This window comes from Propithecus coquereli, unplaced genomic scaffold (genome assembly GCF_000956105.1).
Source record: "Propithecus coquereli isolate 6110/MARCELLA unplaced genomic scaffold, Pcoq_1.0 Scaffold601, whole genome shotgun sequence".
Lineage (NCBI taxonomy): Eukaryota > Metazoa > Chordata > Mammalia > Primates > Indriidae > Propithecus > Propithecus coquereli.
Genome location: NW_012151964.1, coordinates 626,438 through 650,716, shown reverse-complemented (window position 1 = coordinate 650,716; position 24,279 = coordinate 626,438). Strand labels below are relative to the sequence as shown.

The window sequence follows — 24,279 nt, the reverse complement described above, 5'->3', positions numbered from 1 at the left end:
AAGTTATCTTCTCCTTGAAAATACATACTTAAAGTCTTTTTTTAACAATGTCTGTGTACTCCATGTTGTCCTACAGCTTGCTTTTTCTTTTTTTAACTTGACAAACTATTAGGAATACGCTTCCGCGTCAGCTGGCCCGGCCGCAGCCCATGTTACTTGCTGATGTCACTCACGTGTCATTCCGGAGCACTGGGCGTGGGTGGACCTACTGGTCATGCCGTGGACTCCTGGATCGTGGGCACTTAGGTCATCTCCATTGTTTTACTGTAACATACAAGGGCTGTCCGGAAAGTATCCAGCCGTGTAATAGGAAAAATTATATTAACAATGGCTGGATACTTTCCAGACAGCCCTCGTAGATTGCTAAAGCAAGCATTTTCTACGTTTATTTCTAAGCACTTTTGACAGTAATTCTGTAGGATGAATTCCTGAATGTAAAGTTGGTCTTCAGAGGACATGCCAACCTTAAAGTTTGACAGGCACGACCCAATCGACCTTGAGAAGGGTATGCCAGTTTGTGCCCCTCTCACAGGTGGAAGGTTGCCCACCCCCGGCTAATACCTGGATGCGACTGATTACTTCTGTTAACGGAAAAGAACCCAAACTCTGTAAAATAATTTAAAGACGTTTATTCTGAGCCAAGTATGAGGACCGTGGCCCAGAGCCACACCCAAGAAGCCTTGAGCAAGTGGACTCGCTGTGGTTGGGTGACAGTTCGGTTTTATACGTTTCAGGGAGATGGATTACATGTAAAGTCATAAGTCAGTACATGGGAGGTGTACATTGGTCTGTCCCCGAAAGGCAGGACATCTCTAAGCAGGGGATTACAGGATATAGGTAGGCTTAAAGATTCTTTGATTTGTAATTGGTTAAAGAAATGAAGGCTTGGAATGTTTTAAGTTGAGGAATTCCGTTAATCAGAGACAAGCCACGGGACATATACCCAGACTCAAGGGATCGTTAAGGACATTGAGGGCCTGCGGGTGTGGTTCAAGCTTTGTCTTGCAAGGAAATCTCCAAGAAGGAAGGGGGGCTTTTCATGGCCAGCAACTCAGCTTTAGGATATTTCTGGGGTCCCCTTGGCCAAGAGAAGGTCCATTCAGTCGGCTGGCGGGGGGTAAGATTTTATTTTATTTCACACTTTGATTTTTGCTAATTCGTTAGGCAAAAGTGTTATTTAATATGATCGTGCCGCTCTTTAGAGAGCTTGAATGTCTTTGCGTAGTTGTGACGACCACCAGGACTTCTTCCTCTGCTCTTTGTCATTGATCTCTGGGAGCTCTTGGCACCATGGACAGTCCAGCCTCTCGTCTGTTCTGTACGATGCAGATATTTTCTTAACCAGAGACTGGAAATGGGATCAGTCTTGCAGCAGTCTTGCTTTTGAACGACTCTTACAGAGCTCAGAAAAATCACAGTTGAAGGAAATTGTTCCTTCATAGCCCTGCCATGCTGGCGACAGGAGCAACTTTGCCCAAATGTCCCTGAAGGGCAGAGCACTGTCCCCAAGCCACACACAGAGCTATGCAGGTTGTGGCGCGGGTGTTGGGGGAACCTTTCAAACCCAGAAACCAGATGCCAAGAATGCAGTATTGACGTGCCCCGACAATTCCATCCTGAGGTTATTGGCGGCTTTTTATCTCAGTCTGGAGTGAGTAGGGGTGGAGGATTGTGATTAAGAATATTTAGTATCCTAAAGTTTTTATTCTAGGCATTTTTGCCGTTTAAAAATCAAACCATTAGCACTACCCAAAATAAAGTAGTTTCATCTGGTTCAGCATGTCTACATGTCTGTTTTGCCCTCTCCTCCAACACACGCGCACATGCACATACATGCACACTCCACACACACACACACACACACACACACACACGCACACGCACACGCTATCATTTCAGCCCGAGGTTGCGCAGCTCTCGTGAGGTCTGACCTTGCCACTGTCCCGCAGACTCTCCCGGCATGCCCCCGAGTGCCAACGCTCACCACCTGTTCAGAGGATTCAGTTTTGTGGCCTCAAGCCTGGTCCAGGAGCCCTCGCAGCAAGACCTGCACAAAGTTCCAGTCCACCCGATCGTGCAGGTAACTCCGCTTGCCTCCCCTGGGTCGGGGGTAGCACGGCTGACGCTTGACCCTGGTGTCCGCCATGGCCTCCAACAGCTGGGTGCTGGGTGCCAGGGTGGACGGACGACAGTCTTCTTCCCGACATTCCCCTTGCTCCCGAGCGTCTTCCGTGGCCGTCCCCCACAGTGGTCCCCAGGGTGGTCTGAGCTCGCTCAGTACCTACTTCACATTTGTCTTCAAGAAGGAAGAGAAGTCCTAGAAGATGTCACCACAGTGTGTTTGTGGCTGGGGACTCGGGCGTCTCTGCTACATGGAGTCCAGCCAGTGCCCCAAGATGGCACTTTGATCTGTGGGTGTCATTTTCCTATCACGAAACACAGTAGTCTTTGGGAGGTCCATGGAAGGTTGCATTTTTATAAGGAGTTTCCCCCTTGTAAGTGTAACCAGAATTACACTGCTTACCCTAGGAGAACTCTAGGAAGGGATTATAATTAAACTCACCGAAGAACAGAGTCAGGGTGAACTGGATGCCCTTGGATTTCCATGCTGCCTCTCTCCCTGTGGCCTTTTGGAAAAATACAGCCAGTGTAAAGTGGACGCTTGCTGTGACAGTGTGCACTGCCTTGGTGGCCTCTTGCCTCTGTCAGGAGCGGGTGGCGCGGGGCTGTGGACGCAGGTGGAGCAGGCTGAGCCTCGGACTTCCTGCAGCCGTGTTTCCTCTGGGATGTGTCGGTCCAGATTCTCGCTCTGGACGCGGGCGGCAGAGCCACACGCCCGGCAGCTGCAGGCACGTCCCTCTTTCCACTTCTGGATGACCCTTTCCCAGATCTTTGGGAGGAACGTGGCCAGCCAGGGGACGCAGAATGATCTGGCGTCTCAAAATTAAGAGTCATAACCCAAGGACCCAGAGAGGCTGGGACTTAGATCTAGGGCCGGCACTGAGTAGCTCTGTGACCTGGGCTCACCGTCCTCGGGTGCACAGTCCAGCCTTTGCCCCCGTCCCGTGTGCATGCGGTTGCGCCATGCCTTCGTGAGCGCGTCCTGACGGGCTTCCCTTCTCTCCGTCCCTCCACAGCAACTGCATGGGAACAACATCCACTTCACCGATGGCTACGAGATCAAGGAGGACATCGGGGTGGGCTCCTACTCGGTGTGCAAGCGGTGTGTGCACAAAGCCACCGACGCGGAGTACGCCGTGAAGGTGAGGCGGGCGTGGCTAGGGCTGTGCCCCGTGCGAGAACGGTGCAGATGTGAGCACGGTGTGGGTGCTTGGCCGTGCACTGACCCTGGCAGGAACACCTGAGCCCCAGCAAATTGTCTCTCCGCTTGCCAGTTTCCACGCTCTGATACGATGGCGTTTAGTCTGCTTTGACATGAGGCCACCCGCTGAAAGATTGTTTTGCAAGTCATGAATATTTTCAGTGACATCCAACATGTAGGAACTGACCTCCTTTAGTAGCTTTACGTGTAATATATACCCAGAATAAAAGCTTCGTGTCCCCAGTATTTTGAGAACATGGAGTTGGGCGACAGGCATAGCATTTGGCAGGGGGAAGAGGGAAAGAAAAGAGAGAGAGGGAGGGAGGGAGAGAGGAAAACACAGCCACTCAAAAATAATCAAAGAAATACATAGAAGTGTAAACTGGTATTATTTGCAAAAACTTCAGCAGGGAGCGCGTCGTTTTAGTCCCAACCGTCAAGAACAGTACCTGGAAACACATCTGTGATCCAGCTTGACAGTCTGTGCGTAGTGCCTTTAGCTTCTGTAATTGCTGCTAGATTGAATGTTTGATCTGGGAATCCAGCGTGCCCATCTCTAGAGTTTTCTGGGTAGCAAAATGTAGATTAAAGGTAAAGCTTCCTGCTAATCAGAGTCCAGTGTATGAACAAAGCACACGCTACACTGTGCGTCCTCTCGACAAGACAGGGAGAGGCGCTCCAGACTCCACCGCGCTCCCCCGGGGCTGCGCTCCAGGCTCTGGAGGAGCGAGGTCCTCGCCGTGCCGCCACCGTGACTGGGACCATCCTGGCTTCTCCCCAAACACGTCTGCAGCACGTGGTGCTGCCCCAGCTCTTCCAAGAACATTTGGGGGGAGATGGAACCCGCCCAGCTGGGCAGGAGCATCAGAGGAGTAATTTTCATGAATTGTGATTTTCCTGAACTCTGAAAAGATTGTCCAAATCAGGGACTGCTGGGAAGTGACCCCATTCCATGCTGATTTGTTCACAGCTCCACTGCCGTTCTGTGAAAACGGAAGTTCTTTAAAAAGGTGGAGCCGCAAGTACTCTCTGGGCACGTCCACCGTGTGCTCCTTGCACTGGGCAGTGCCCGGCCTTGTCACAGCAGACAGCAGCCAAAACCTCGGGTCCCTTGGTTTAGTTTGGGTCAGGAATTTATGGATTATTGACAAATTTATCTTGAATTTCTCAAGCAAAAAAGAATGTTTAAGTCTGGTGGGGCAATTAGTTTGGGAGTCCCTCTGATAGTCTCCATGGTCATTCTGCCCAGTGTCGTGAGCACATGACAGGTCAAAGGAAGCAGAGGTGTCATGCTTTACATTTCCTGGGACACTGGGGTGGGACTGCAGTGAGGGAGGGTCACTGTCGTGCTAGAATGTCATCAGTGGCATTAGAGTGCCGTCTTGCTGTGAAGCGATGCCTGCTCCAGCACGTGGCACGGGGGCTTGGTGGACTTCTGGGATTTGGGCTGCTGGGGGGTTATTTTTTCTTGCTCTTCTATCTCGTCATTGGGACGGTTTGAAGGGTGGACACCTGCTGTTTCCCGACGCCGTCCCCATGTCCAGATGTAGCAGTGGTGGCCTGCGTTCCGCTCTAGACCAGAGTTCCACTTACACTTTGAAATGTACTCCACATTCGCTTCATAAGCGTGCATGGACTTCTTAGAATTTCTTCTGCGTGGGTCGTCTCTCACAGAATTTCTTTAGATTGTTTATCGGGTGGCCAGCAGCAGTCCTAGAAACAAACGCGGCCTGCCAGTGAGCGCAAAGACACAAGTCTATTGTTTGACCAGCTCTGTGACCGCGGTGCCCTTCCAGAAACAGCCCGCGACCGTGAGGCTGATCAGCGCCTGTTTTGTGCTCTGCGAATAAATCCCCCATTGACAAGGGCAGTGGTATGTCTCCTCCTAACAGCCCCATATCCAACTCTTATATAAAGGCACCATCTGAACTCAGCTTTGTTCAATGGCTTATAGCTCGGTGCCCAAGGACCTGCGGAGGCCAAACTCAGTGGAGTTTCAACAGCGGCTCTCCTGGGGACGGAGCCAGGCGCTGTGGCTCCAAGGGACAGTAGAAGGAAGAGCCACATCTTCCTGTTTCTTTTTTTACTAGCCTTGAAGTTCCCTGGACGAGTGTAGCTGGTGGGTGTGACGGGGATCTCGCTCATCCCCTCCGAAACTACAGGGGGGTCATAACTTCCCGTCGGGAAGATGCTTAAATTAACCCCACCCAGGAAGGAGCAGCGCCCGCCAGCCCAGGGACTTCTCAGTGAGATGCGGCTGGTGGCCCAGGTGGCCCTGAGGACCCGCGGCCCAGAGCTATTTCAGATAATGGGAGTGGTGGCAGGTTCGTTTCCCTAAGGGTGACACCCCTGTCCGTATTTCCTTCAGAGACGGGCCAGCTGGTGCCAAAGAGCTTCTTGGCAAAGGGCTGGACATTTAGGAGGGGCGCGGGTGCCCAGCGCTGCCTCAACACAGGGCAGAAACATTGCGATGGAAACATTGTTTGGCTTTCTCCCGGGTCAGCTCACTCGCTGACGAGCAGCAGCGTCCCCACTTACCAATGGGGGAACTAAGAAACCGCGAAGTTGAATGTTTTCTAGCGTAACACGGAACCAAAAATGTGGCCGTTAATCGTTGGCGTGGGAGCTGAATATCAACTCAGCACATGTCCTGCTGAGATTCGGTCCCCAGAATCCGGCTGTAGGCTCTCAGGTGCCCCTTGAGCGGCTTCCCGGCCCGGCTGTGCAAGTCCGCCCGGGGCTCGCGGTGGGGAAGGGCCCGCTGCGCTCAGAGGCGGTGCGGTCAGCGCGGGACCGCGCGTCCTCCTTGCACAGCTTCAGGGATGTTCGGAAGCGTTCCCCTGAGCAATGAGCAGAAAGAGAATGTGGCAGTCTTGACTGGCAGCGAGGACTGTGACCCAAATCCGGTGGTTTCTGCCGACGACAGTCATACCCAGTTGGGGGAATCTTGCCACCCAGGGGACACTGGCAATGTCAGGAGCTATTTTGGTTTTCACAGCTGGAGCAGGGGGTGCTACTGGCCTTGGCAAATACAGGTCAGAGATGCCACGTAACATCCTACAATGCACAGGACAGGCCCCAAGACCAGATTGAGAAGCCCGGCCCAGAGCATCCTTCTGGGTAGGGGTGGGTCCCGGGAGATAAGGTCCAGGAGACTGACATTGTGGAGACGGGGCGGGGTTTCTGGTGACTGTTTTAGTAGCAGGATGATAATCTGACCAAGAGCTCGGTGTTTGCAGGCGCGGCAGCGCAGCCCCTGGCTGCAGCCCAGCGGCGACACAGAGAGCAGGTCCGGAGGAGGGTGGGTGGCTCTCAGCCTCTGTGCGGGTCGGGTGCCAGGCCTGGGGGCTGCTGTGGGGCCACGGTGGTTCTCACAGCCCTGGAGTAGCATTACGTTTTTGCTTTAAGTTATTTCTGCATCTTATAGGTTCCTAACTTTGCCACCGTGATTACCCTGTCATCGTATAAACTACATTTAAGGTCATGCTTAAACCGAGTTACCCAAGGCCGTTCCCGGTCAACGAGATCACCAGTTACGTGTTTATTTGCAGCCACATTTTTAAATTGCGCCCCTGCTACGTGTGGGGCACTATGCTAAAGGTTTTGGGAAGTGATAACTGAAATTGGCCCTGAAATTAGTGAGACCGACTCTAAAACCTTTATTTAGCACAGTGCCCTGCGTGTAACCACAACGAAGTTCCCGTGGGTTGAATGAGAATCTGAATCCTAGGCCCGGCCCCTCCCTCTGGACTTCGGCCAGCAGTGCTAGGAGTCCAGGGTCCTCCTCCAGGACAGTGTGGCCTCGGGCAGGAGGGCAGGGTACGCACGCTCTTCCTCCTCACAAACACTGTTTTGGGATGGATCGGGTGTAGGGCACTGCCCGGCACCCCCAGCCAGGGTTCTCATGGTTGGATGAGAAAAGCTATTATGTTCTCTCAGAACTTCCTCTTTCTTTTATCAGACCTATTGTCACTGAACAGATGTGCCCTACTTTCTAATAACGGGGAGCCATTGCACTGGGACAGAACAGCTGAGTGCTCTAATGTAAGACTTGTCCGCCTCTGTTTGTGTAACCAGTCCCAGGAGGCAATTGTTAGACGAAATTGCACAGGACTTTGAAATAACGTGACGTGTAACCGCACAGATGTCCGAGCCTAAGGGCACCCTTCATTTACAATGAGATTAAAATGGAATTACCAAGTGTTCAAGGTAAATGTGGCTGAGTAGGATTGAAAGGAAGGGGAGAGATGTATTTGAAAGAAAAAATATTCTTATTTCATCAAAGGTGCTGTACTCACTTTGTAAGAATTGAGAGAGAGAGTTATTTATTTTTATTTTGTTCTTCAGTCTGTATGGGTTAGCGTAATCAGGTACATATTCTAGACAGTGCAGATTTGGAAGGCTTCCTGGCATTATATTGGTAGGGGAAATATATATGAATATGAAAATCTATGCAGTTGCCCCTTGAACAAGACAGGTTTCAATGTTGAGTGTCCACTTAGGCAGATTTTTTTCGATAAATGTGTTAGAAAATTGTTTGGAGATTTGTGACAATGTGAAAAAACTCAGAGATGACCTGCATAACCTAGAAATATCAAAAAAATAAGAAAAAGTCGGATATGTCATTCATGCATAAAATATGTAGATGCTAGTCTATTTTATCATTTACTACTATAAAATATACACAAATCTATTATAAAAAATTAAAATTTATCAAAACTTGCACACACAAACACAGACACTTACATGGTGTCATCTGCAGTCAAGAGAAGCATAAACAAATGTAAAGATGCACTATTAAATCAAACTGCATAAAATTAGCTAGTACAGTGTGTAGGGCTGAGATAATTCTCCTGTTACTGTTGTAGTGAGCTCATGTCTTGTGAGTATCCAGGTAAAACCCTGAGAGATGCTAATGATCTCCGTGTAAGCAGTTCATCTCTCCTGTAAATTCCGAATTGCAGTAAACAGTGATCTCTGGAGGTTACCTCACATTTTTCATTGTATTTAGTGCAACACTGTAAACCTCGAATAGCACCGTGGGACCCATAGGAAGTGCCACTGTGATGCTGGACGTGCTCCCAAGAAGCAAAGTCACGATATTACAAGAAAAAGTCAAATTGCTTGACAGATACCAGAGACCGAGGTCTGAGCTGTGGCTGCCACCATGGCAGACAGACGGTGCATAGCGTAAACAGATGATATAAACTCATGGTGTCGATAAATGCAGTGCAGCCCTGTCAATGTAGCTTCTCTTCTTTACGATTTTCCTTAGTAACACTTTCCTTTCTCTAGCTCACTTTATTGTAAGCATACGGTACGTTATACAGATAACATACGAAACATGTGTTAATCCACTGTTTATGTTATTGGTAAGGTGTCCGGTCAACAGGAAGCTATTAGCAGTTAAGTTTTGGGGAGTCAAAAGTTATGTGTAGATTTTTGACTGCCTGGGGGGCCTGTGTCCCCCACCCCCACATTGTTCAAGGGCCAACTGTATACACGTGTCAGAGTTAATTCACTACAGGAATGTTGGCTTGTGTAAGGCGGCACATTCACAGGGTCGAGGAGGACGGGAGGGCCTTCGGGAGCCGTGGCTCTGTCCCCCAGGCCGCTCCGTCCTTCCAGTTCTGCAGCCTTGATCTATGAGTCGCCTGATCCGCTCACTCTCCAGAAAGCTCCAGACCCAGCCCGTCCTCTGCTTCTACCCCAGGCCGAGCAGCGGCTGTGCCTTGCCTGGGCTGTTTCTGTGGCTTCCGCACGGCCTCCCTGTGCCCACTTCTGCCTGTCACTGTCTATTTTCTGCACAGCAGGCAAAATTAAACTCCTAAAACCTGGGTTGGATCTCGTCCTTGCCCTGCTCAAAACCCTCCTCCAGTGGTTTTCCATCTTGCTCAGAATCCAAAGTCCTTGCCGCCACCAGGAAGGCGCCTGTGACCCTGTCCTCTGTTGCCTCTTAGCCCCCTCTGCCCCCGTTGTCCGTCCCCCCTGCCTGCTCCGCTCTGACGGGACCAACCTCCACGCTGCTCCCAAAGCACATGAAACTGCCAGCGGGCGATGCTGCGCCTGCTTCCCTGTGCCTGGAACTTTCCTCCCCAGCACCCGCGTGCCGCTGTCTCGTCCCCAGGGGTCTCTGCTAGCAGGGCGAGGGTGTCCTTATCCAGAGGGTCTTCCCGCTCCTCTCCTGTCCCTCCGTCCTCCTCCACCTGCATTTCCTTCTTCACAGCACGTGGATTGTTTCCTATCTGTGTGCATAGCCCGCTCAGGCGTCCGCGCCAGGGAACAAGGGCTTTGTTTTGGGTTTGCTGTCGTTCTGGCACCTCGAGAAAGTCTGGCACTTGGCAGGAGCTAACTAAATCTTAGTGGGTAGACGAAGAGGCTTCTCATCGTCCTTTGTTATAATCCTTGGTAGTGTCAAGGATAAGTATTGATTAAAGGAGAAGTATGAGTCAGGAGCTTTACTTCAAATTTGAATTTTTTAAATCACAGTTTATACTATAATTGTTCGCTAGAGCACTTCTTGCCCATAGAATGCATTTCGCTCTGCACAGCTCCCCTTGTCCAGAAAGCCGGTTACTTTCATTCATTGACACAGCATTTTTTTTATTGGCTGCTTTTTCTGAGCAGACACAGGGCTAGGTTCTAGATGAGAATGCAAACCTCCTCTCAGGGAACTCAAAATCTAGCCATTTAGGAATTCTATTGATCACGGAACCGGAGGCTTTTGCAGAAAGTGGAATGTCACGCGAGCATTTGAAGTTAAATGCGCCTCACTGTCGTTCCAGCTTGTTCTCCTGGCCCTTGCGTCTCCGGACACGCAGGCGCGGCACGTGCCTGTCCATTGGCAGCGCCACGGTCAAACCTCTCCTTCACTCGCCTGAAAGGCCGCAGGGGACACGGGCTTGACCCGTCAGCGGTGGCCAGATTTCCCTGGAGGGAAGCAGAGCCTTACCGCATAGCTACTCCACCTTTCCGTGTTCATGTTATTAATTAAAAGTCCCCTAGTTTGCTTTAGCAATAGGATGGGATAAAAATAGAGTGAGCTCGTTAGAATCGTGTGAGAGAGTGAGTCACCCAGTTCTTAATTACAGTGACGAAGCATGGCCTCTCCACGCACGACCGAGGCTTGGGCAGGCTCTCCCAGGACGAGCTCCAACTTGCTTTCACATCAGACCATTTACAATAATGTTAGCGTTGCTGGTCTCGTTTTCATGCCGTGTATGTAATCTGTCAACCAAAAAAGAAATGGAATTAAGACAGATGTTCGGCATGAATAGAGCTTATTTTTAGAAGGAGAACTGATTGGCATGTAAATTTTAATTTTTTCCACCAAGAAAAAATCGGAGCTCTTTCTCTGTGTCTTTTGTTTAAATCAGTTTTACAGGAGAAGGTGTGTGTTAAATTCTACACGTGATTACATGCTCTGCTGTCCTTGTTTCAAATACGATATTGACCCTTTGGCAAGGCGGGGGAGTGCCCAGCCTACCGAGGCCGTCCTGCGAGCCGACGGCGCCAGCTCCCTAGTCAAGGCCTCAGAGCCCAGCCCTGCAGGTTGCTCAGTGCCCCGGAAGAGACAAGGAAGATGGAGAAATACAAAGCCCAAAGAGGAGGAGGCAAAGTGGGTTGAGGGTGGTGAAATCTTACCAACTTCAGCCACCAGGAACTACCACGTGTTTGACGCATACCTACGTGCTCACTCTTGAGAAAAATCCCTGTCACCTGCCATCCATCCTTCAGGCCAGAATTGCCTCCTGGGTATTTAGACGCGTTGACTGAGCGTGTCTAAGGAAGTAGAAATACGCGGTTTTTCAGACAGCGGCGCTGGGGAGCGCCTGTTCACCAGCCGGGGTGAGAGTCTGACCACTGGGGCTCCGCACGGGGTGCAGATGAGAACGGGAGACTGAGCGGAAGCTGAGCTGCCCCTTCCTTGTGGTTCGTGGATATTATCTGAGCACCAGCCTGGAGAGAGGAGCCCGCATTGGGAAACACGCCTCCCTCCGGGGAATTCCTCCCTCGGTTTTGTTGCGTGCTAAAGATCATAAAACAATACTATTCTCAAATGAGGACCTCAATCCCCCTGGGCTTGCTCTAATTAGAAACAAGTGTGACAATGTCAATCCCAAGAATCCGACCCCATAGAGAAGAAATCACTGATGGTCACTCGACAGTTCGTTCCCTGATGTTCTGAACCATATGCTCAAGACGTGTCTCCTGGGCCTGCTGTCCCGTGCACGGGCTGCGCTGTCTGCTCGGGGACCAAGAGTCACACCTCCCTGCTCCCTTTCTCTGCTAGGACTCTTTTTTCCTACTCTGTGAGAGTAGACAGTGAAGCCAGGGCCCAGCCAGGGACAAGCTGGCTCAAGGGCTGGGCCATAAGCCGCCGTTCCATGTGCCCTCCCGGGAGGAATGGACGCCTTCCTCCACCCTCCCGGCCCTCGCCAGGAGCTGAGCCTGCAGACACACAAGTTCAAGTGCCAACAAGCGCAGTGGCCACAGGCAGAGCCGCCACGCCCACCGCAGTGCTCTCACCTTGAGTGCAAACCAGAGGTTGGCTGAAGGACAGCTGGTTTCCCCTGCAAAGGAAACAGCAGTCTCATGCCCCATGGGACCTGGACCTAGAATCTTCTTTTACATTCCTTTGTTTCCCCAAAAGCTACTTTAGAGGACATCTGATTTATGGTGTTCAACTGTTGGCAGAGGTGCTTTGGGAGTTCTGCCAAGCAATTGAAAGATTAAGAAAGGTTTAAATAGGATATTTAAAATGTAATAAAAATCAACATGCATGCTCAAATGTGTATCAAATTATAACACATTAACCAGATAATGCCTCCAAACTGTTCAGATTTAGTGTGCCTCACATTTGCACATGCGTGCTTTTATTACAATTTGAAAATTTCTTTTAAAGTAAGCAGGATTTTTAAGGTCATATATCTTTAAAAATTGACTTTTTCTTAAAACTTATGACAAAAGAACTTGTAGAAATAAAATAAATTCTAGAGTTAATAGATAAGTCAGTTATTCTTAATCTCAGATTTTTTGTAAGTACATATTGTTCTCAAATATCAGCTTATGAAACACATTTTGAAATTTTTTTAATTTTTTGAATAAATATGTTCACATGGTTCAAAATTCAAAAAATACACGTGAGAATAAGGCAGGGTCACCTCCTGCCACAGCCCCCCAGCTTCTAGCCGCCCTCCCCACGGAAGGCAAAGTTGTTAATGTTTTTCCTCTTTCCTTCCAGGGCTATTTTACGCGTACACAGGGAAGTAGATGTGTCTGTTTACATTATTTTTCCCGTTTCTAACACAAGTGGCAGAGTAGGATGCACCTGCCCGCGTTTGCTTTTCCCACTTCCTGTGTCTTGAAGGTCGTCCCTGGCAGAGGACTCGGGGATTCCTCTCTTGTCTTTCGGCATCCTGCCCACCGTGGGAGTGACAGAACAGACTCGAGCCAAGGATACAGCACTTCATCGTGAAACTGTATTTGGAAAAAAATTGAACCTGCTACTAAAATTTTTTTAAAAGTCCATGAATATACTTTAACCTTCTCCAATTGCCCTGAGAGAGGGACGGCCACAGGTGGTCAGGGTGCTGGAGTTCTGACACCCTGTTGCTGGCATCCCACCCAAGGGCGTAGGACAAGCCTCCCGGCACCCAGTTAGGCTTCGGCATTTGAAGGAACCCCTCCTCCTTGTCGAATGATCCTTTAAAAACGTCTCTGGTTTACAACGATGAATTATCTGTTGGCTTATGTCGGGAATAGAAGTGGTAATCCTAGTGCTCTAGCTAAAAGTGGAATCAGATGTAGCAGAAGGAGAAAATTTCGTGTCCAGAAAGGGAGGCTAACTTTTCCACCTGCCTAAAAGTGCACCTGTGAGCACGCACACAGCACAGGGCAGTGGCGCGATCAGAGCTGAGCGGTGGGCTTGGCCAAGCGTCCTTTAAAACCACCACGGGGAGGGCACTGACACTGTGGTGAGTTTTTGTAACAGCGAGGGGGAGGGGAAGAAGGGGCCAAGGGACAGAGCGCCTGCAGTGGGTCGAGTGCCACCCGAGCTTGGCGCATCCAGAGACAAGCACGAGGGGGTATGCAGAGCTCACTGAGAGTCTTTGACCTTTCACCCCCACACTCCGGTAAGATGACTGTACGTTCTCCAAGGAGCGAACAATTTAAAAGCAGGTGGAACCGATGTGAGAGCTAGAGCACATCCCTGCCGGGAAGGGGTTTCTTCCGTTCCGAGCATTGTTTGCAGCATACATGTTGTTGATTCCCCTCCGGGATGGGGACCTGCGGCCTTGGGGCCACATGTGGCCTCTGGATCCTTGAGTGCAGCCTTTTGACTGAATCCAAATTTTACCGAACAAATCCTTTCAATAAAGGGATTTGTTCTATGAAGTTTGGATTCGGTCGAGGGGCCGCACTTGGCGATCTGGAAGTTCCCCACCCCCGCCGCGTGGGGCCCCACCATGCCCACCCCACCGCGGTGGGGGCAGAGGCCATGATTAAGGTACCTCTGGAGGTATTAGCCATCTGTTTCCGTGGGGCGAGACAACTTTACCTGGTACCCTAGGACATTGGACACACGTGCTGAGTAGCGGAGGGGCAGAGATGAGGCAGAGCTCGTGTGTGTCTAGGCGGTGGAGCAGCGCCACCTGCACTCCTTCCCAGGGTCCCTTGGCGAGAGCTGTGAGCGCCACTCCGCCTTGGTGCCGGCGTGTGGCTCACAGAGCAGCGGGGGCGTGCGGTGGCTGGAGGCTCATCTTGGATGGAGGGAAGCGAAAGCTCGGGCCGCCCAGCCGCGGCCCGCGGAGTGGATGGACGCACGTTCTGTTGTCGGGGTACCCGCGAGAGCTCCCCACCCCTGCCTTACCTCCCAACTTTGTAATATCTTAAAATTAGTGTCTGAAGGCATTTTGTAAAATGTCCATCTCATACTCGTTGGGAAAGAAAGGTCCGGCGTGGACTTCCAGGCAAGTTCACGTTCTCCTGGTCGGGGCGGGGAGTGGGCCGGGCCGGCCTCTCAGTGGCGCGTGCGTTTGTTCCAGATCATCGACAAGAGTAAAAGAGACCCCTCGGAAGAGATCGAGATCCTCCTGAGGTACGGCCAGCACCCGAACATCATCACCCTCAAAGACGTAAGTGGTCTCCGTGCAGCAACGACGTTTGCTTGCTTTTTGCTTGTTCAACGGACACAGAAAAAGCTAGCGTTTATTTAGTGCAAGATTTCTGCACACTTCAGCAGCGGCTCATCCTGCCCAGGCTTGTGAGCCTGAGCCTGTTTCTACTGCTCACATCTAAACCACAGGGGCTGACGTGCCGAGTGTTTACTCGAACCCTTTACAGCCTCCCACCCCCCGCTCCTCCTGAGCATCCGAGAGGAAGACATAACTCGTGTGCGTTATAACCTAGAGGAGGTGTTTCTCGTTGCCATTTCTAAATATAACGAAAATGGAAGGGAAGGAAGCGGTGAGAGGGGCTGGCTCAGATCCGATGCCAGAGGGGGCCCTGGCTATGACGCTGGTCTCTTTGGGACCCTGCTGGTTCTTTCCCCAGTGCGGGGGGAGGGGCAGCAGGAATCAGCCACGTTGAGCCCTTCGGGAGGCCCCACAGCACCACACAAAGGCCGGGGTGTAGGGCTGGGGGTCCAGAGGGGAGAGAGGAGACGGTTTTTTCCCTCTTGCCCCTCACCCTGGAACTTCAAAATGAACCCTGCATCATGCACCCAGAGCCAAAAAGTATTGACACTCCCTTGGCTTCCCTTACGCATGGTGACTGCTGTGTGCCCCTGGTCTTAACATGCCAGCTAGGCATCAAAATAGCCACGTTCATGAGACTAAAGCTAGCGTGGACGGAAGCTGCAGCCCTGCCCTGGTGAGGTGGCTCAGATCTGCCCTCCCCGCGCCCTCCCAGCGCCCAGCCGCGGGGCGACAGCATAGCCATCCCTGGGAAGCCGGTTGGAAATGTGGGAGCAGAGCATGCACTAAGCAGGACCCCCCGGGATCCGGTGCACACTGAAGTTTGGGAAGCGCTGCCCTAGGGAGCTGTCCTTGCCTGGTGGTGTGTCGACTCCCACGTTTCTTAACATCCAGATATCTCCGCCTCGGAGAGGCTGGGCAAGCGTGTGAGATGATTCATCTCAGCTAAAAGCCCAAACATCCCACTGTGCGCTCTTCAGGCCCAGCTCACTCGGTGCCTGCTTAACAGAGGATGTTAAAGCTGTTTTCATCCTAAAAAGAGCCTCCTAGAGGGGTGGGAATGGCCATCTGCTCGTTTCCCTCCCAGGGGACCCTGAGAGCCCGGCCTCCCCCGCCCACTCCCCTCTTCTGCCTCTTCCGGAGCGGTCACAGGAGCCAGTGGCCCAGGGAGGCATCCGCGGTGACGCCTTGACTCTGAGGTCCGTGCGCCCTCTCCCGCCCAGGTCTACGATGACGGCAAGTACGTGTACCTGGTGATGGAGCTGATGCGCGGCGGGGAGCTCCTGGACCGCATCCTCCGGCAGAGGTGCTTCTCGGAGCGCGAGGCCAGTGACGTGCTGTGCACCATCGCCAAGACCATGGACTACCTGCACTCCCAGGGGGTGAGCGACCCGGCGGGCGGGTGGGGGGCTGGAATTATGGAGGAGTTTGTGGGTTCTAGAGCTGGTAATCCAGGTTGTCTTTGAATTCCTTCCGTGCCTCAGTGAGGGTGTAGGGGAGGAAAAATTCTCTATTCCCCTGCCCATCCCGGCTTCTCCGGCCAAGGCCTGTGGGTCACTCTGGCAAAGACAGGCTGGCGGGAGAGAAGCAGATGGGTTACGAACAGGTGCGTCTCGCACGCTTGGGAGCACTCGCTGCGAGTAGCTCACAGGGCAGTCGGGACTCGGGCTCATGCAGCATCTCAACAAAGAACAGCGCGTCTGCAGGGAAGTGACCGGACAAGGGAAAGGACCTCGAGTTTCTGGGGAGCGAACCGTGGGAGGCGAACGTGAGGGACCCGGGAGACAAGGGCCGGTCAGAAAGGTTTGCCGCGTGGGCGACTCTGGGGCTCCAGGGTGGCCGGGGTCTGGCATTGTCCTGGCGATTAACTGCTGTCCTTCCTGGCCCAGAGGGGAGGGGACACCTTTACCAATTTGTGTCCTGCTTTTGGGCAAATAGCCGGAGGGCAGAGAGCTTCTCTTACGTCTGTGTCTTCTCAATTGTCTTCAGCTCAAATAATCCTCATTGGCAAAGTGGCATATTTTGGGGTGACACATTCTGCTACCCTTCACGGGTCTAAAATCACTTGTATACATAGTGTATCCAGAAGCTATGTTAATAAATTAAATTTATGTGGATGAATTTTAGCAAAAAAAAATACTTTGGCCTTGATAAAAGGAAATTTAGCATTTTCGTTACTTGCGACAGGTAAAGTTGGATTCATCAGCCAATGCAAAGGGACACTGTAGACAGAAAGGACAGCAAGAGCAGAGGCCCTCGTGGGCCAAACCAGGGGCGTGTTCCAGGTTCTGTTCTAAGCTGCTCCTAAACCCCAGACACACCCGTGGTGCAGGTGCGGAGCCTGGAGCACAGGAATGTTGAGGATCTTGCCTGAGGTCACACGTGGGTGCGCAGCCACCGAGGTTCAGCCCGGCTCTCAGCCCCAGACCCCCCTTCCCGGGGGGGGGGTGGCCCTTGGCCCCCTTTTGTTTTGGGGATTTTTTTTTCCCCTTCTTGGGACCCGGCATTCCCTTGTTGGCCAGCCGTTTTTTGGTTGTTTTTGGGTTTTAAATTTTGTTCTTTTTTGACCGGGGGGCTTTCTTTCCGGGCCCCCCCGGGGTTCGTTTTGTGTGGCCGCCGTGGCTGGGGGGTGCTAAGCACTTCCAGGCTTCCCAGAACAGGCAGACTCTCTAGGGGAAGCCCTTTGCATGATGTGTTTTGCAGCTTGTTTCTGTGGAATGAGGGGAGGAAGTGGAGTGAAACCAGAGCCTTCCACTTCCTTGTCTTCGGGGCCTCCGTAAGTGGGGCTCGATCTCCCACTCGGTCCTCCCACTGGATTTGACGGGACAATGGAGACATTCAGCCTCCAAGCTGTGCGAGGCCACACCACATGTCCTCACAATAGCCCTGTGTCCCTCAGAAGACATCGCCTTGTGCTCTAAATGTCCGCTCTGCTCCGAGGTGTGCGCCCCATCCGCACAGCTGGCGGTCCCCAGGGGACAGGTGAGATCACGCAGTGTCTGCGTGAGCACTTGGCTCCTGCCCGTCCCCCCACGGGTCAGTGTGCCTGTGACAGCAGCCACCTGGTCTGTGCCACCCACTGGTGCGTCCCCAGCACCTAACAGTGCTTGGCACATGGTGAATACTTAATGAGCGAATATAATCTTTAAATACCTTCTTATTCCCGTTACCCGAACTCACCGCGTTTCCGTTTCTATAACAGCTGCAGTGAGCTGTGCCCGCATCTCAGACAGGTGCTTGCTTACTCATCTGCTCGAATGCCATTCAGTACCTGCAAGTAACACTGGGTGCTCGGCCCTGAGTGGCCAACACAGGGTGCGGAGAAAACAGCGGCCGCGTTATGCTGCAGATCTACCCTGAGCAGACAGTTCGAGGGTGACCCCCGACCTTCTGAGCGCTCCCCCATCCACTCTCCTGCCCATCCTGGCCCCACGTCAAGTGTGATGCCTCCTGCCTTCCAGGTGGTCCATCGAGACCTGAAGCCCAGTAACATCCTGTACGTGGACGAGTCTGGAAACCCTGAATCCATCCGCATCTGCGACTTCGGGTTTGCCAAGCAGCTGCGCGCTGAGAACGGGCTGCTGATGACACCTTGCTACACGGTGAACTTTGTGGCCCCCGAGGTAAGCGCTGTCCAGCCAGTGGGAATTCGGGCGTCAGTCCCTAAGCAGCCCCTGCTTTCTGCTGCCTGCAAAGTAACTGGACGGTTTGGTATGCCTGAGGCACCTTGACACACTTAGCTGTGCTGTTAAGAAACGGAAATGAGACCCTTCCCAGCCCTTTGAATCTACCACCAACCCTGTTCAGTTATTTTTATCATTTTATGTCCCTATTTGGAAAAACTTTCAAATGGTGACACTGTCATGTAAAATTGTCATCATGCTATAGACAATTTAGACCCAATCTGCATATTTGTTCCAAGTTGGTGTGAGAAATAACGCCATCACGCTCTTCGTGCAAGAGGACGCGGAGCTGACGGGCGCTCTGTGATGGGGATGCATCTAACACCACGGGAGACAGTGAAGTTTACGATTCTCCTTGCACCACAGTTCTTGCTCCAGATTGCTTTTCCTGAGAGAAGCAAGTTAGCAGCTATCAGATTTAAGAATATTGGGGTTCTGTGGTGATTGCAGCTCATATAAATCCGCGGCTACGTCAGAGAATCTCAGCAAGGCCACCTTGTGAACTTCTCCCTTTTCCTGTTTCCTGGGGACGACTTCCGTTAGGTTCTGAAGTCATCGATATGTTTATGAAGATAAGTTTGGTGTCTTGCTTTTTAGAAAAGCAGCCGTGAGCCCCTGAGCCATGGCGAATAGAGGAAGGGGAGCGCAGAGGCTGATGTGCTGGTGGACGGGGAGGAGAGAGCTGGGAATAAAAGCAGACATCGGATTCTGTGTCAGCGCCGTGCTGGCGTGAGCGGAGCCGAGCGCACCAAGTCCTCGGAGAAGGGCGTGCCTGGCACCTAGTGGCGGGTCTAGCAGCTGTCTGAGGGGCAGCCCACAGCCATGGGCCGCAGCGAAGGTCTGTGTGCGCCGTGGATGGACACACGGCCAGCAGAGTGGGCTGAAAGGCCACTGCTGGGTTCCAGGAGTTATCCGGACACGCGAGCAACCTGTGGCCCCTTTCAAAATAACCTGGTTATAAGCCTCTGTTAATGCCTTATCTAGTCAATTTTTCCTTAACCCTCATAGGTGCTTAGTTGGAATGGACCCCTGAAACAAAAAACAGATTAACGGGGAAAAACAAATGAAGGTTTATTAACATGTGTATTTCACATCTGCACGGCGACACCCAGGGAAGGAGCTGTTCTCAAAGGGGTGGCTCTGAGTCCCAGCTCATACAGCACCTTCGGCAAGGAACAGTGAGCTGTTAGAGTGGAGACAAGACGGAGGAGAAGGACTCCGGGTCTCCAGGGGCGGCACCTGCAGGAAAGGCAAAGAGCTGGTGGGTAGAGTCTGCCAGCAACACAGCTGCAGGCCCGTTAACCTGCGTCCTCCCTGGAGAGGGGCGGGACACCTTTTGTCCCCGTAAGTCCATGTCCTGACTCAGGCAAACAGGGAGGCCGGGGTTCTGCTGCGTCTGCTGCTGCCGCTCTGCCTTCAGCTCCGTGCTCACACCCGGGAGGGACATTTTGAGCTGGCACATTCTGGTCTCCCCCGGCGTTGAGTTTGTGGATTATAGAATGCCTTCGAGTGTTCCCTTGCTTCACTATTTACAGAGCACTTTGACCAATATGTTCCACTTTCACTCCCACACACCGTGTGAGGCGGACGGGGTGCAAACCATCAGCCACCTTCCACACATTCAGAAAAAATGAGCTCGATGTGTTTGAGCGACTTTTAAAGATCACTCGGCTCATGAATCATGAGGCGAGGACTTGACCAACGAGAGCTCCATCCATTCAGCGTGTCCTGGCTGGACACGCACCACGTCGGGGTCACAGCGCACGCTGGTAGGACACAGAGAGGAAAGGACAGGCTTCTTGCCCGCGTCTCTGCGGAGACTGAACACAGTTCCCGACTGCGCAAGTAACGCTGCCTCCGGCAGTCTGCAGTAATCTGCGAGCACCTACTGCTTCTGTATCGTTGCTCGACTGCAAGTGTATCCGGGGATCGCCCACTCCTGAAGGATGCAGTTCTGGGATACAGTGACATGTTTCTGCTCCAACAGTTCTCAAAAAATTAAACATGGAACTATCATGTAATTCAGAAATTCCACTTACGCCCAAGAGAATTGAAGGCAGGGACGCAAACAGGTATTGGTCCGCTCGCGTTCGTAGCTGCGTCGTTCACGGCGGCCAAAAGGTGGGGGTGAGAAGTGACCCAGCAGCGGATGAACGGAAACAAGTGTGCGCGCATCAACTGTATGCACTGGAATTCTAGTCAGCATTAAAAAGTGAGGACATTTGGACACACATTGCAACACAGACGGAACTTGAAGATGTCATGCTAAGTGAAGTGAGCCAGTCACATTATAAGAGGTCCCCAAGGAGTCAGTGTCACAGAGGCAGAGTGGCCTGGGCGGAGGAGGGGCTGGGGAGTTGAATGGGGACAGAGCTCCAGTTTGGGAAGATGGGAGTGTTCTGCAGGTAGACGGTGGTGATGGTGGCACAACAGTGAGAACGTTCTTAATGCCACCGACCTGGACGCTTACACGGGGTGCAGATGGGAAATTTTATGTTGTGCATAGTTTACCGTGATAAAAAAATTCCCACGCCTTGAAAATTAAGCGCCTCCTGCTCAGTCGGCCATGCGTCTGCCAAGAGCTGTGGCTCGCTGTGTGGCCGCCTGCGAGGGGACCGAGTGCAGCACGGTGGGGTCCGCCCTGCGTTCCTAACGACGGTCTCACTGAAGACACAGCGCTGTCCTCCTGCCGGGCCCCTCCCCCCCAGCTTAGGGTGCCGTTGGAGAAACATGCTAAAAACCCCAGTTTCCTTAGCGAAGCTCTTATCCGTGGTCTCTTGTCCCCATCTAGGTCCTGAAACGTCAAGGGTATGATGCAGCGTGTGACGTCTGGAGTCTGGGGATCCTGCTGTACACCATGCTGGCGGGGTAAGGGTGGCGGCGTGCTTGCCATGGGTGCACGGGGCAGGAGCCCGACCTGGTGTTCAAGTGTGGGCAAACACTACGCACATGCCAGCACTCCCAGGCTCCTGGGGGAGGCTCTCAGGCTTCCGTAGCATCGACCGTGCATGAGCCGGTTCCTGGTGAGGAGACACGTACAGAAAGGCCTGGGCCTGCCGTCCGGATGCTTCATTCCAGTGTGAGCTCTACCCTGCACTGGCCCAGAGTCCTGGGCTAAACCCCCAGCAGGAATCGGCCTCTCTTCTCTCACCTCTGGGTGAAAAGAGGACACTCCGTGGCTCCTGCCAGGCAGGAAGGTCTAGGATCGTGTGAGATTCACTGGTTCCTAACATTGTTAAGTTTATGAAATACTTAAATGGAGACAAAAAAATAGGACCAGAGCCATCCAATCCTGCTTGCTGTAGCAAATGGACAAAATGCCGTCACAAGAACGAATGGAATGGCCTGCTTCGTAGGTGTCTCGTAATCGGTAGGTCGTGTCTGCAGCTAAGGAGCGTGGCTCAGGAACACAGAGCTGTGCTCTGAGGACGGCAACAGCAAAGGAAGGAATTGCAGCTTCCTCCTGATGCCACACTGTTAGGCTGTTCCACGATTCTTCTGACACTCACTTTGCCTTTACGTAAAGCTTGGATCACAGACCTTGCCACTAAAGGAAGTGCTGTTAGAATCCACACAATTCCTTTTCTGGGAAAGCAGATCTACACACCCTCAGAGGTGGGAGAACAACATCAATCACACACTGAGACGCTGCCAGTGCCGTGCTAGCATTTTATGTGCACTCTTGCGTACACTTTGTATTTGCAATTGAGGCTCAAAAAATTAATGTGTCAAAGAACCCAGAGTTGGTAACAGATCAACCATGGGTCTCTCAGACTTTAAGTCTCAAGCTCTCATCCATGGTGCCACACCATCACCATGGAAACCGAATCACCAGGCAAACCGCTGGACCACGCCATCACCTGCGCGACCAGAAAGGGTCTAGAAGGGCTAAACCCTGGGGTCCACAGGGAATTCTTCACCTGCCTCATTGACCGAGGGAGGAAAATGGTCACAGCATTAGGAAATAAATTCTGCTTTACCGTGAATCCCCGATTCACAGCACAGCAGGGAAAAGCAAATAGGTATTCTTTTTAACAACAAAGTGGTGATATTAACTAGTAAACTTTATTTTATGTCATAAAATGGAAGCTCATTGCCATAAATTATCTCATTACGCAGATTCACCCCTTTTGCCAACGGCCCGGATGACACTCCCGAGGAGATCCTGGCCAGGATCGGCAGTGGGAAGTTCGCCCTCGCCGGGGGGAACTGGGATTCCATATCCGACGCAGCGAAGGTGAGTACGCGTGCTGATATTTTACTCCTTGAATATGGCCATTCCACGATAGCCATATTATTTGTGAGGATGCTAGATGTTATTTATCTTTTGTATAAATAAAAGAGATATTTTGTCCTCAGTTTTTTAAGGCTCTCAGCTTAAAAGAAATATTTGCAAAGCTATTTTATAGCACATTCGCATTTTCTACTGACTTAGTATCAGGCTAAGATGGGTTTCTCCAGAGAAACAGAACCAGAAAGATATGTGTGGAGGGGTGTACTTAGAGAGAAACAGAGATCTGTTTTCAAGGAATTGGTTCACGTGACTACGGGGGCAGGAAAGGCTGAGATCCGCAGGGCAGGAGGCAGTGGGAGCCCCGAGAAGAGGTGACGCTGCCGCTGGGCTCCAGAGGCCATCCGCGGGCAGAATCCCCTTCCTCAGGGGAGTGTGGTCCTTTTCTATTAAGGCCTTCGACTGATGGGATGAGGCCCACCCACATTGCGGAGTAACTGCTTTGCTCACAGTTGACTGATTTAAATGTTAGTCATGTTTGAAAAATATTTTCACAGAAACATCTAGACTGGTATTTGCCCAATGGGCCGTCGCCCAGCCAAGTTGACACAAAAAATTAACCACCATGCTTTCAGTGATGTTGCTGAATGTCTGCCCTGATTGTTCGCAGGCTGATCAGGTGGAGCTCTGGCACTGAGGTGTGTTCCTGCTGTAATCCGACCACTGGTGTGCACCACCAGCAGCCTATTTCCTGAGTTCCGTGGAAGGGCTAGAGGAAGGGAGGAGTCTGGGGTTCTACTTCCAACTCTGCTGTTACCATCGCTGTGTGACCTCATGCAGTGGTGGTGGGCGTGACGGCGAAGGAGATGGTGGTGGAGGTGACGGCAGAGGTGATGATGGAGGTGATAGCGGAGGTGACAGTGGCAGAAGCAATGGTGGCAGAGATGATAGAGGTGATGATGGAGGCAGTGGTGGAAATGATGGTGGCAGAGGTGATGGTGCAGGTGATGATGGAGATGATGTCGGAGGTGATGGTGGCAGAGGTGATGGAGGAGATGGCAGAGGTGATGGTGGCAGAGGTGATGGTACAGGTGATGATGGAGGAGGTGATGATGGAAGTGATGGTGGCAGAGGTGATGGCAGAGATGATGGAGGAGGTGGTGATGGAGGCGATGGTGGAAATGATGGTGGCAGAGGTGATGGTGCAGGTGATGATGGAGATGATGGCAGAGGTGATGGTGGCAGAGGTGATGGTGCAGATGATGGTGGTGGAGGTGATGATGGAAGTGAAGGTGGCAGAGATGATGGCAGAGGTGGTGATGGAGGTGATGGCAGCTGGCATGTAGTGAGCGCTTCCCGTGTGTCACACCCTCGCTGTCAGGCGCCCCCGTCCACGCATTCACTCTGTCTCAAAGGAGTGCAGGCGTTGTCTTAGTTCTGGTTCCCAAAGTAGAGCCTCAGACCAGGGCGTGGGTCCGGGGGTCTGTTTGGAAGGCGATCTCGGAAGCAGGAGTAGGGAGCCGGGAGAAAGGGTCACGAAGGGAGAAACGCAAGCCTGAGGGCGTCAAGATCGCTGCCACAGGCGAGGGCTTTGCTGGCCCCCAGGTCCTTGCCACCCCTTCCGGCCCTTGCCAGTCCCACCACCACCCCTCATCTTCTCCCGGTGCCTCGTCCTCCCCTGCTCCCCACACCTAGAACCCGCAGCCCCTGCTCCCCACACACGGAACCCACAGTGCCTGTTCCCCACACCTGGAACCCAGAGTCCCTACTCCCCACACCTGGAACCCGCAGCCCCTGCTCCCCACACCTGGAACCCACAGCCCCTGCTCCCCACACATGGAACCC

The 24,279-nt window shown here is 52.3% G+C and overlaps 1 protein-coding gene across 1 annotated transcript in view; it reads left to right on the top strand.

Moving 5' to 3' along the window:
• Positions 1 to 24,279, top strand: part of RPS6KA2 (ribosomal protein S6 kinase, 90kDa, polypeptide 2) — a 186,487-nt gene that overhangs the window by 158,278 nt on the left and 3,930 nt on the right. Inside the window, exons 12-18 of the mRNA XM_012659274.1 lie at positions 1,950 to 2,080; positions 3,138 to 3,263; positions 14,371 to 14,460; positions 15,744 to 15,902; positions 17,982 to 18,143; positions 20,995 to 21,071; positions 22,323 to 22,440. Coding sequence (XP_012514728.1) covers positions 1,950 to 2,080; positions 3,138 to 3,263; positions 14,371 to 14,460; positions 15,744 to 15,902; positions 17,982 to 18,143; positions 20,995 to 21,071; positions 22,323 to 22,440 — 863 coding nt within the window. The remainder of the gene's footprint in view (positions 1 to 1,949; positions 2,081 to 3,137; positions 3,264 to 14,370; positions 14,461 to 15,743; positions 15,903 to 17,981; positions 18,144 to 20,994; positions 21,072 to 22,322; positions 22,441 to 24,279) is intronic.